The sequence below is a fragment of the Ostrinia furnacalis genome, unplaced genomic scaffold (assembly GCF_004193835.3).
Source record: "Ostrinia furnacalis isolate ACB-3 unplaced genomic scaffold, ASM419383v2 OfSCF0786, whole genome shotgun sequence".
NCBI lineage: Eukaryota > Metazoa > Arthropoda > Insecta > Lepidoptera > Crambidae > Ostrinia > Ostrinia furnacalis.
Window position 1 is genome coordinate 185644 of NW_021131025.1, and position 12124 is coordinate 197767.

At 42.6% G+C, this 12124-nt stretch overlaps 1 protein-coding gene across 2 annotated transcripts; it reads right to left on the reverse strand.

The window, feature by feature from the left end:
• Nucleotides 1-2046: 2046 nt before the first annotated feature.
• On the reverse strand, nucleotides 2047-11998 carry LOC114350130 (uncharacterized). 2 transcript variants are annotated; one of them, XM_028300786.1, is made up of 9 exons: nucleotides 11562-11846; nucleotides 11185-11389; nucleotides 10712-10966; nucleotides 10212-10407; nucleotides 9062-9258; nucleotides 5362-5561; nucleotides 4082-4198; nucleotides 2413-2632; nucleotides 2047-2291 (listed from the first exon to the last, which is right to left on the reverse strand). In XM_028300786.1, exons 1-8 carry the CDS (start codon nucleotides 11822-11824, stop codon nucleotides 2413-2415), a joined length of 1653 nt encoding a protein of 550 aa, XP_028156587.1. In that variant the 5' UTR covers nucleotides 11825-11846; the 3' UTR covers nucleotides 2047-2291. The 2 variants fall into 2 exon arrangements, with proteins under 2 accessions (XP_028156587.1, XP_028156586.1); XM_028300785.1 differs by lacking the exon at nucleotides 9062-9258 and adding an exon at nucleotides 6908-7104 and having other exon boundaries at nucleotides 2047-2632; nucleotides 11562-11998.
• Between the last annotated feature and the right edge of the window lie 126 nt (nucleotides 11999-12124).

The following is a 12124-nucleotide window of genomic DNA, read 5'->3' on the forward strand; positions in this document are numbered from 1 at the left end:
AAATAGTTCGTGACAGTAGCCAAAAAATTCGCAACACGTCTTTGTTACAATGGCCCTCATTGGCCCTCATCGTTTTAGCGATCACCTGTAGAGTAAGGTCCTGTCAATCGCCAGGGGTGCCAACTGTTAAGTATAAAAACGATAGCCCTCATTGGAATAAGGTTGTGTTCTCAACTTTTTGGCTACTTTGAGTGTCACGAACTATTTGACGCTGTGTTCAATTTCTACATATTTATTTAGGATTTGAAATGATTCAAAATTATTTGAACTGTATTATAACAAACCAATGTGCCACATTTTTTAACATCCTCAAAAGAATATCAATTAAAATTATACATGCTTTCTAAATAAACGTAATCGTACCAAAAGTTTAACTTTTTCAATAATAATATTAAATAGTTACTAATATATAATTGGGCCATTATCAGAACTAAGTTCTTTATTTATAATCATTCATAGAGACCTCTTTCGCATTATGTATTATAATAAAAATATTTTGTACTCTCACATTCTTTGTCTTATCATCTAGTAAACGAATTCGGGGGAACACAACGTATTTATTAAACCCCATAATAAGATACAACAAACAAATAACGGCAAATTCACATTAAAACTATCACAATGTTTTATTAGGTTTTAAAGGCAATATTTTAGTAAAGAGATCAATTCCAACCGAAAAATAATATCAATTATGGCTCTAACATACAATCAAACATCGACAACATAAAGTAAATTATTTATCAGTCTCATCTCAATACCTACTAATATCTATTTATAAAAGTATCACAAATTTAAACAATAATTATAAAATTCGTATAAAAATCAACATTATAACTAAAACTGGAAATTTTCATTAGGCACAAAGTTACGCTCATCATTAGAGATCGACTTGTGTGAACTACGAATCTGAATCAACCTTATTGGAATCACAGTATAGACAATCGTATCGCAGCCTTTATTATGAATAATCTAGATGCTGCCATACATTATTTATTTTGTATTTTCTAGGGCTGCACCATGTTTTAAATCAGAGAACAGGGTTTTAAAAACTTGTAATTTGTCAGCTAATAATACTGTAAATCCCACCCCTCCCGGTGGGATTAAGTTTTTAAAACTCTGTTCTATAAGTATGACATCACACGGCGCCACACGTTGATCCCAACTCCTTTCTTCCAACGTATGATACGTACGTAGAAAATAGTCCTAGCAATAGTCGGAACAAGTTTTCTAGATCCAAACGTTGGACGAGTGGAGCGCGACTTCACTCGTCCAACGTTTGGAACATAAGCCTTGATCACACGTACCGAGCAAACGGGCGAGGCAGTGCTCTCGGCCGAGTACTCGGTGTGTATGAACATTACGCCGAGTGCTCGGCCGAGCGCTCGAGTATGTGACTCGCTCACCCAACTGTCTCGACCGAGTAAACATTTTGGTGTGATCAAGGCTACCGAGTAAACGGGTGAGACAGTAAAATGATACGTAGCCGAGAAAGTCAGGTCAGTCGTTGAGTAGATATCTGTCGCTCCAAAAACTCGACCAAGCGCACTCGCCGTAACGTTTCATACACACTGAGTACTGTCTCGCCCGTTTGATCAAGCTCGGTACGTGTGATCAAGGAAATAGGTTGGGATCGTGGTCTATTCCACTTTGATCACCTGGCTTTGATGACCCAGGTGATCAAGTCCACTTTCAGCGACAATTTAGCGTCCTTTGATCACCCACGGATATGTGCCCTGGGTGATCAAAGTGGACTCCAGTTAAATTATTATTTTAGTGTCCTTTGATCACCTACTTACAAATCACACCTCCTCTTATACTTAATGTACGGACAAACAATGTTTAGGTAAGTAACGCTTTAAAATATAAATAAAAATGTAAACCGTAAAAACTGTTAAAAAAATTGTCTATATTAAGAAAATGTTAGTACTTACCGTGTCTATTCAGAGGAGGTGTGATTTGTATGTAGCTGATCAAAGGACACTAAAATAATAATTTAACTGGAGTCCACTTTGATCACCCAGGGCACATATCCGTGGGTGATCAAAGGACACTAAATTGTCGCTGGAAGTGGACTTTGATCACCTGGGTCATCAAAGCCAGGTGATCAAAGTGGAATAGACCGGGATCGTGTGGAGACGACGAGAGACGGCCTCACGGCACAGCAACTTACCTAGGGTGTAGTCACAGGTGGGGCGGGGCCTGGCAGCATGGGCAAGCTCGGTACGTGTGATCAAGGAGATAGGTTGGGATCGTGTGGAGACGAGAGACGGCCTCACGGCATAGCAACTTACCTAGGGTGTAGTCACAGGTGGGGCGGGGCCTGGCAGCATGGGCAAGCTCGGTACGTGTGATCAAGGAGATAGGTTGGGATCGTGTGGAGACGAGAGACGGCCTCACGGCATAGCAACTTACCTAGGGTGTAGTCACAGGTGGGGCGGGGTTTAGCGTGGGGGCGGGGCCTGGCGGCGAGGGGGCGGGGCCTGGCAGCGAGGGGGCGTGGCCTGAAGCGGGCGCGGCGTCGGCCACGAGGTGCGCCTCGATCTCGATGGCGTTGCCTCGCAGGAACCCGCGCTCCGAATCCATCACGTCCGTCCAGTTCACGAAGCGGTTGAAGCCCCACTCGTTCTCTTTGCTGTGGGGGTAGAAGGCATTGAAAGAATTAAAAAAAAGCGCAGCAAGCGCCTTTGTGTTGCGACATCATCATCATTTGCTACCGCAAAAGATGTCGCAACTGGCTGCTTCAAGAGCAATCGCTGGCACTGGCTAATTATAAGTTCACATAGCAATTTGTAATTTTAGGAAATTGTAATTTTAAGTATAAATTAATATTTATTTACTTATGTATATCTTGGCTATGGCAGAATAACAGGGTTTGTGGGTCTCCTGCAATCACTGAGTCATAGACCTTTTTGTCTCTTATGATTTTTGTATCTGTGAAAAACTGTAAATGAAACCTGTTTTGAGACCAATAAATACTTTCTATTCTATTCTATTTCAGCCGCAGGACGTCCACTGCTGAACATAGGCCTCCTCAATTATTTCCACAATGCCCGGTTGATAGCGGCCTGCATTGCGTTACGACATGTCAGTGCCAGAACGCATTCAGGACGTTGCGTTGCGTCGACGTAAGGCGACACCGCTCATCCCTTTATCTTTTGCCCAGAGATAAGTTACGTGAACTCCATTCACCGTCAAATACTTAGAGGATGAATTAAGACTCCATAATAATCAAGTTAATAAATAGATTCATGAGGGATGTAGTCACGTGATGCGTGGTCTATAAATCTAACATCCAGTAAGTATTATTTTTTTACACCGTATCTTAGAACACGACCACGACCACTCTGGCAAGAGTATAGCGACGAAGAAGAAGAATCTCAGAACAGTAATTAAACGGACATATCTGAAAGTCCCACTTAATGAGGGTTTTCACGAATGAAAAATCCGCTAGATGGCGGGACGTGGATGTGGGGTCTGACTGCTGCGTGATTGGTAGATTTTGACATATCTGTCAATGTCATGTCAAAAATAACCAATCATGCAGCATTTGGACCTCGCGTCTACGTATTGCCATCTGGCGGATTTTTCATTCGCGAAAACCCTCATTAAGCCTAAAGATAGCATTCGGATCAAGACGACCGCGACGAAAGACCACGACCCGAGACCGCGACAGGCAACCGGTCGCAGGTCGCAGGGCGACAGCTACTTACGAATCTTCGCGACACGAGTCGTGCGACCCATACGAAACTTACTAATTCTATTAAAATTTCGTCTTCGTGCGAAGAAAACACGGCCATTTTGCATCTGTCGCGCCACGGCACTGCCTTGTGAGCGACCGAGTCGCGCGACGCAAGTAGCCGGCAGGCCACGCCCACACGTCGCGCGACTCGGTTGCTTGCATCCGTCAGCACTTCCTATTAATTCATATAAAGCAGTGGGTCGCGGTCGCCGGTCGCGGTCTCGAGTCGCGATCTCGCGTCGTGGTCGTCTTGATCCGAATGCTACCTTAACTCTTATGAGTACATAAGCATATTGCCACCATGATTTGAGCCTTATCCACTTGTGTTAAGGTCGGGCTTACTTGGTGAAGGTCTTGTGTATCTGCATGGCGATGTTCCGCGCGCGCGGCGCCTGCGCCACCAGCCGTAGCTCGGCGCGCACCGACACCGCCCACTGGCTGTCCTTGATGCCCTCGCATCTGCGGCACAACAATAGGTAAATCTATACTAATATTATAAAGCTGAAGAGTTTGTTTGTTTACTCGAACGCGCTAATCTCCGGAAATACTGGTCCGATTTGAAAAATTCTTTCAGTGTTAGATAGCCCATTTATCGAGGAAGGCTATAGGCTATACAACATCACGCTATGATCAATAGGAGCAGAGCAACAATGAAAAATGTTGCGAAAACGGGTTTTCACGCGTACGAAATCGCGGGCACAGCTAGTACAGGTACAGGGTGGAAACGATAAGTGATCTCACTCGATTATTTAAAAACTGGTTGGTTATTGATCCTGAAAGTGCTTCACGAGCTCTATCCAACGCACAGTGTGTTATGGGATTGTATAATCGGACATTCTCATTGATTTGATGAAACGTATAGAGCTCAGTTATACAAACATGATAGTAAAACTCCCGTTTGAAAATTCCACGTAGTTTTCGCGGTATAAAAATTCAAAGTTACCTATTTTTTTACTTCAAAATTATGCAAAAATATTCTCACTCGTTAACTAATAACATTTAATTCAGAATTATTATAATACTTCATAGAGCTCTTAAAAAACTACACGTAATAAGCGTATTAAGTGCTTCGTAAACGCATTCAGTTATTTAGGAAAAATGATTTTTGTGATTTTTGTTTTTTTCTGACATTTAATAAAATTGTATAAAAAAATCAGCTTTAAATTCCGTGATATATTTGAGGAAAATCAAATTGAAAATATGCGCCATACGTTTCTCCTGAATTTTATACCTCCGTAATTTTTGGTGGCTGGATATAAGTCAATATCATGAGATGATCGTATATCAAATAATAATAATCTTTTCATAGCACATCATGACCCGAGGCATTGTTTTACATGCATCACAGGAAGAACATTGACCACATGTCTTGAAACTTGAAGAATTTGTTGGAATAGAAAACCATAGTATCTCATAGTTTAGGTAAATTCCTAATAATGTATTTTGGAAAATACCAACATAATTTCAGAATATTTGAGATGAACGACTGACGACTCTGTCAAAATATGGTTGCGTGACAGTCATTTATGTTGTCCATTACTCGTGTCCATTAAAATTAAATATGGTGTAAAGAAGAAACCGTTGAAATATTACCAAATTATGGACATCAAAAAGCAACTGACCTGAGATACAGTCCAAAGAACTTGCTTTCCGAGAAGCTGGTGGTGTTTTCAAACCGCGGCACCATCTTGATGCTCCACGGCAGCTCGTGGAAGTGGAAGGGCCGCGACTCCACCGAGCGCCGCCGCGTCTTGAAGTTGAGCACCGTGAACCGGAACACCGCCTCCGACTTCGACGACGACTCCTCGGGCATCAGGTTTTGCTGCGGAGTAAGCGACCTTATTAGAGATGAGACGTATTTACTAGAACAGATCCACACACTAGGTATTTTACAGTACTAGGCGGCACCTATTCCAATTTTTTAAACACTTGATCCACCTAGTATTTTATAAATTACACGATTTCCGACCCTACCGTCAAAGTAATAGAGGTTATTATTGCGTAATCCGTAGTCGTGTATTACGCGCACCTAGTATTTCTCGCTAAGCTTATGTGCGAACGTAGAGATTCACTCCGTCTCTGTCTGACCAAACAAATTGATATCTTTTAAATACGCCAACTTTTAAGTTGACAGTCCTAAGCCTGTTGAAGTATGAAGGGAGGAATTATTATTCAATTTCAAATTGCATTATTCATACTACGGTTATATCTTTTCAAAGAAATTTGTATTTTAAAGTCATTTTACGTGGATTAGTCCGCACTAGTCGCGTCAAGTATGCTAAGTTACTACGTACTAGGTGGAACAGGTATTTGGATCGAGTATTAATAAATACTAGGAATAGGTGCACCTAGTATCAAATTTACCTAGTATAACCCATCTCTAGACCTTATGTATGTGCCGAATGGGCACATTGGAATCCGTCCGTGGAGCAGAGAGTCTACCTCCCTAAGGCCAGTAAGGCCCAGTTTCCATCAAGGCGGAGCAGAGCGTCGAAGTGTCGGGCCGTCAAATTTTTCTATAGAATATAGCTATAGCAGCGGCGTGGAGCGGAGAGGACAGGCAATAATGAAATCTGATTGGTTATTCAAAACACTTCTCCGCTCTACTCCGCCTTGGTAGATAAAAACTTGTAGTAGAGTCGAGCATTGCACGCGGTGTAGTGCCAACTGCCAAGCAGACGCATCCGCGTGCATCTCTCACAATTCGGTCATAATAACTGCAAGGTTGGTATAGCCATATGGGTGGTGGTGCGATTGCACGGCCTTGGTGGAAACCGGGCCTAATGCTATAGTCTGGTCCGTAAGCACGTTGAATTTTGTCCAATGACCCCAAGCTACCCATCCTTATCTCTCGCGCGTAATTATACAAAACCTCTTTTTGAGTTTGTCGATGGACGAATGATTTTATATTTTTGTTGGTTTGACATGTGATTAAGGCTGTCAATAAAAGTAAACATCTCTTTCTTTACAATCCCATTTTATTTTCTACATCTTTCGCGCTCGCAAACTCCCGGCAGCCGCCCGTCGCACAGTCGCGACAGCAATATAATTACGCGCGAGCGATAAGGATGGGTAGCTTGGGGTCATTGGACAAATTCTACGTGCTCACAGACCGGGCTTTAGAATATAAAATTGCCTGCAATAAATGTAACAAATCATTCACCTCACCTGGTTCCTCGCCACCCTGCTAGTCGAGAATCCCTCAGGCATGGGCACGTCTGAGTCCGTAGATACGATGTGCATAAGCAGCGCAAAGCACTGCGGCTCGCTAAGCAGCGGAGAGCGCGCGGGCCCGGCCGCGAATGCCGCCGGCGACATCGTCAGGAAGCGAACTTTGCCGATCGCGCTCCGGAGCGACGACAGCTCTGAGGAAGAATGAAGAAGTTTTTTTGAAATGTAAGATTTTAAACTTCCGCGTTCCATTCAACTAAAATAATTCTGTCGGCCGTTTGGTGTAGTGGTTCAGAACGAACTACTATGCCGAGAGGTCCCGGGTTCGATTCCCGGCCGGGCAGAAATTGAAATGATGAATTTTAATTTCTGTGACGGGTCTGGGTGTGACTATGTATAATATTTATGTATTTAAAAAAAAGTATATAAGTAGTATATCCGTTAAGCTAGCACCCATAACACAAGCATTAAGCTTACTTTGGGGCTAGCTGGCGCTGTGTGACATTGTCCAAAGATTTATTATAAAAAAAAAAAAATAGTAAGACACTCTTAACGCGACGCATCGCAACCGAAACGTCGAGCCGTGAGTACATAATGTAACTCAATAATGAACGTCGCGTTAAGACCCGTGTCTTACAATTTTAAGTTTTTTTATATTAATAAAACTTGAAAATATAAGTAAAACCAATCATGTTTGTGAAAGAATCTACAAATAAAAAAGTTACAGGGCCTTAAAGTTGTAACATAACAATATTTGAATATTTTCAACTACCCTCATATTGTCATTTGTTACACTACTAGTAGGAAGTCGGGTCGTCAAATTTTTCTATAAAATTAAAAAACATCGCAAGGGCAGCAATGTTCTGGAATGGAATCCGCGTACCGGAAAACGCTCTAATAAAGGTAGCAGGAAGGCGCTGGATGCAGGCCGCTAACAACCGTGCGATGTGGAAGTCATTGACCTCCACTACTGGACAAAGGCCTCCCATAAGAAAAGAAGTAGTGTGGACACTGGGCAGGCCTCTCACTAGGTGGGTAGACCAACGATTGGTGAAGGCTGGGGGAAATACCTAGATACAAGCAGCGCAGGACCGATTATTGTGGAAGTCCCTTTGTCCAGTAGTGGACATTTTATCTTGAGTTGAGAGAAATAAACAAAAAAATATACAGTTTTTATCAGAATCAGGGTNTGTCAAATTTCGTGGAGAATACTTTAAAAAGCAATAAATACATTTTTAAATAGTAATGTTGTTTCACTTCCTTGATTCCCGAAATTTTCAGTGCCGCCCTCGTAAAGAGTCAAGCATTGCACGCGGTGTAGTGCCAACTGCCTAGCAGAGGCATCCGCGTGAATCTCTCACAATTCGGTCATAATAACTGCGAGGTTGGTATAGCCATGGGTGGTAGTGGGATTGCACGGCCTTGGTGGAAACCGGGCCTAATGCTATAGTCGAGTGTGCGAGCGCGAGCGATAAGGATGGGTAGCTTGCAAAATTCTACGTGCTCACAGACCGGGCTTTAGAATATAAAATTGCCTGCAATAAATGTAACAAATCATTCACCTCACCTGGTTCCTCGCCACCCTGCTAGTCGAGAATCCCTCAGGCATGGGCACGTCAGAGTCCGTAGAGACGATATGCATGAGCAACGCGAAACACTGTGGCTCGCTGAGCAGCGGCGAGCGCGGGCCGAGCGGAGAAGTGTGTAAGGCTGGTTTTAGAGTCACGCTGACGCACGCTGACCGTCAGCGCTGACAGCCGAAATGTATGAAGCGTCAGGGCCCGAGCGATCAGCGTCACTCAGGAACGTTCCCTTCAATTACATACATATTGATTTGTCAGCGCCGACGATCAGCGAGCGGTCAGCGCGATTCTAAAACCCGCCTAAGTGCGTCGCGCAAGCGATACCACCACCACCGGACAGCAGCAATAACTGACCGAGAAGAAGCTCGGGTTATGAGCTTTCGCTCGACACCCGTACCGACCAATGGCTGAGGAACCCTGAGTCGGGTCGTCAAATTTTTCTATAGAATTTCGGAGAATCATTAAAGACACTTCTCCCCGCTCCGCTCTGTTCTGCCTTGGTAGAAACAGGGCCAAAAACTAGAATATAAAATTGCCTGCAATAAATGTAACAAATCATTCACCTCACCTGGTTCCTCGCCACCCTGCTAGTCGAGAATCCCTCAGGCATGGGCACGTCTGAGTCGGTAGATACGATGTGCATAAGCAGCGCGAAACACTGAGGCTCGCTGAGCAGCGGCGAGCGCGCGGGCCCTGCCGCGAATGCCGCCGGCGACATCGTCAGAAAGCGAACTTTGCCGATCGCGCTCCGGAGCGACGACAGCTCTGAGGAAGAATGAAGAAGTTTTTTTTGAAATGTAAGATTTTAAACTTACGCGTTCCATTTCATCTAAAATAGTAAGACGGGTCTTAGGGCTATATTTCACCGGGACACCATGGCGGCGCAACCAGTCGCCGGCTACCAACAAAATGTATGCAGCTTTGCGCAACCAAACGGACACCAGGTGAGTAACTCTCTATAGAGCTGCATACATTTTGTTGGTAGCCGGCGACTGGTTGCGCCGCCATGGTGTCCCGGTGAAATATAGCCCTAACGCGACGCATCGCAGCCGAAACGTCAAGCGGTGCGCGTTAAGACCCGTGTCTTACTATTTTATTTTGAGTTTTTTTTTTCTATTAATAAAACTTGAAAATATGTATAAGTAAAACCAATAATGTCTGTAAAAGAATCATGAAAATATCTCTACAAATAAAAAAGTTACAGGGCCTTAAAGTTGTAACATAACAATATTTGAATATTTTCAACTACCCTCATATTGTCATTTGTTACACTACTAGTGATTGTTGGATACAAAATGTATGCAAATGTGTTTTTGTGCATTAGATTGAAAGTAGTTTCGTTTGTTTCAGCCAAATGACCTCCACTACTGGAGAAAGGCCTCCCATAAGAAAACAAATAGTGTGGGCAAGCCTCACTAGGTGGGTAGACAACAATCAGGTGAAGGTCGGAGGAAATACCTAGATACCAGCAGCGCAGGACCGGTCATTGTGGAAGTCCCTTTGTCCAGCAGTGGACATTTTATCTTGAGTTGAGAGAAATAAACAAAAAAATATAATTAAAAAAAAAAATCAAAAATAACTATATATTCAGTTTAGACCACAAGTGGCACTTATGAACGTGAAAATATAATAATAATAAAAAAATAAAAGGTAGCCCTTATACAGTTTTTATCAGAATGTAAAAATAATGATGACTTTTGTTTTTTGTATAAACTCACCTAAACTCTCTTGTGAACTGTTCATACTTTCATCATTATAAGTGTCCAAACTGGTCTGCTTTTCACAGTAAGACTCAGACATTTTGATGGACACCTCCCCTGTCTCACTGTTGGGCACGTCTTTTACGGTTTCAGACTTTACAGGAAGTCCCATTGGTTTGTCTATTTGTTCTACAAAATTTGTTATATTCTGTGTCTGTAAGATAACAAAAAAGCAGAAACTTTAGTAATTGTTTTGTTGTTGTGTTTTCAAAGTTTTTAGGTACCTACTCTACAATATTTCTGATCTGATCATAACTTTTTTTTGCTGTTTTCATTTGCAATCAGCCCCAAGACTTAAAGCAATGTTCTGTGATGCTGTCACTGAACAAAACTATACATGAAAATAGACTGCACTTTTTTGTTTCTTTTCATCTCAGCAAAATTAACATCAAGCAGAAAGAGACAAAGCATTGCATTTTTCATGCAGATATTCTTAAGTTCTAAAATAAATTATATACCTTCTCAGCATCACTGTTATCCATTTTAATCTTTTTAGGGGGACTACTTCTGATGGAGTCACTAAAGCTCAACGAGGGTCTTTTGTAGAAGTTCCCCTTCATGTGGACTTTAGCGTACTTCTCTAAGGCCCGGAAGAGATCCAGCTCACTCTCGATGTTCAGGCTTTCGAGGGACAGTATCTTGTTTATTGTTGACAAGTCCGCGTCCAGGAAGCTCGCAGCGTTTACAACTTCTTTGGTTTGATTTTCCATTACCTGAAAAGAAATCATTGAAAGATTTCAGTCAAAGATTTTATTCAGTACTTAGGCTCTTTCCGGGGTACTTATTATACACGTCTCAATTATAGCTTGCCCTACCACCACTTCGGAATAACATATGGGCTTGTGCTGAGAATAAACTGTCACCTTTGTGATACATTCTGACTAGGAAAACTTTGAATCAAATGAGACTTGAAAAAATTTTGTTTGAATACCTTGAGACACTTCTCCATCAACAAGGTCTCATCAAACAGCTGCCCCAGCTCGTAAGCTCGACACACATTCTTCGGACGCAGGTTGAGGGAAATAAACCATGTGCATTCCTTCTCTAGATACGGCAGCATGTACTTCTTGGCTCCATAATATATTGAGCATGCCATCTCGAACGAGCCCAGCTCTGCTTTGTCCGTGTAAATATATCTGTAAATGTTTAAGGTTGTGGGTAAGAATATAATACATGAATCCACACGGAAATGGTAAGTCGTTTCTAGGTATATCATCTTAAAAAAAGTATGAAACTATTGCATCATAATAAAATCTCACACACCATTACTTTTATAAAACAAATAGGTGATACGTAAGTGATACTTACTGTAGCAAGGATTTGAAGGCGTCCGGATGAACATCTAATATGGGTATGGGCCCGTCACGCTCCGCCATGCCACCGAAGAACATCGCTTCGAAGACCGGCGAAGCGCTGGCCAGGATCAGTTTGTGAGCGGTGACAGTGACCTGACGAGGTGGAGCGCCCACCATGAACACACAGTCGGCCCACTGGCCGGTCTGTAAGAGATGGGCTCCCCGTTGCTTCAGTTGCATGCATCCTAACTGCCAATCGGTGCTTGGTACTGCCATTTTATCATTTGCAAGAACAAATCTATCGAAGCACTTTTACAATAAGGCCGTTGAAAAATAGTAGATTAATTGGGATAAAACTTTTAGCAATACCGCCAATCCACCGAAGAAAGAAAGTGAAAAAATCACAGAAAAATAGTTTTGAAAACTTTTGACAGTTTGGACCACAGACGAAGCAAGAACGAAGCAACAAAATTGTTGACATTAATGGCCACAGAGAACTTAGACAAAGCAAGACACTTTTTTAAGGTTGACGCGTACTACATTACTGCCATAACCGATTTTCGTTCGTCATCCAGA

Coding starts and splice junctions, on each gene's coding strand:
- LOC114350130 (XM_028300785.1), bottom strand. CDS start 11,824: ATGGCAGTACCAAGCACCGATTGGCAGTTAGGATGCATGCAACTGAAG. Junction 10,967..11,184: donor TGATGGAGAAGTGTCTCAAG/GTATTCAAACAA, acceptor ATTTCTTTTCAG/GTAATGGAAAATCAAACCAA. Junction 5,562..6,907: donor GCAGGGTGGCGAGGAACCAG/GTGAGGTGAATG, acceptor CTTACTCCGCAG/CAAAACCTGATGCCCGAGGA.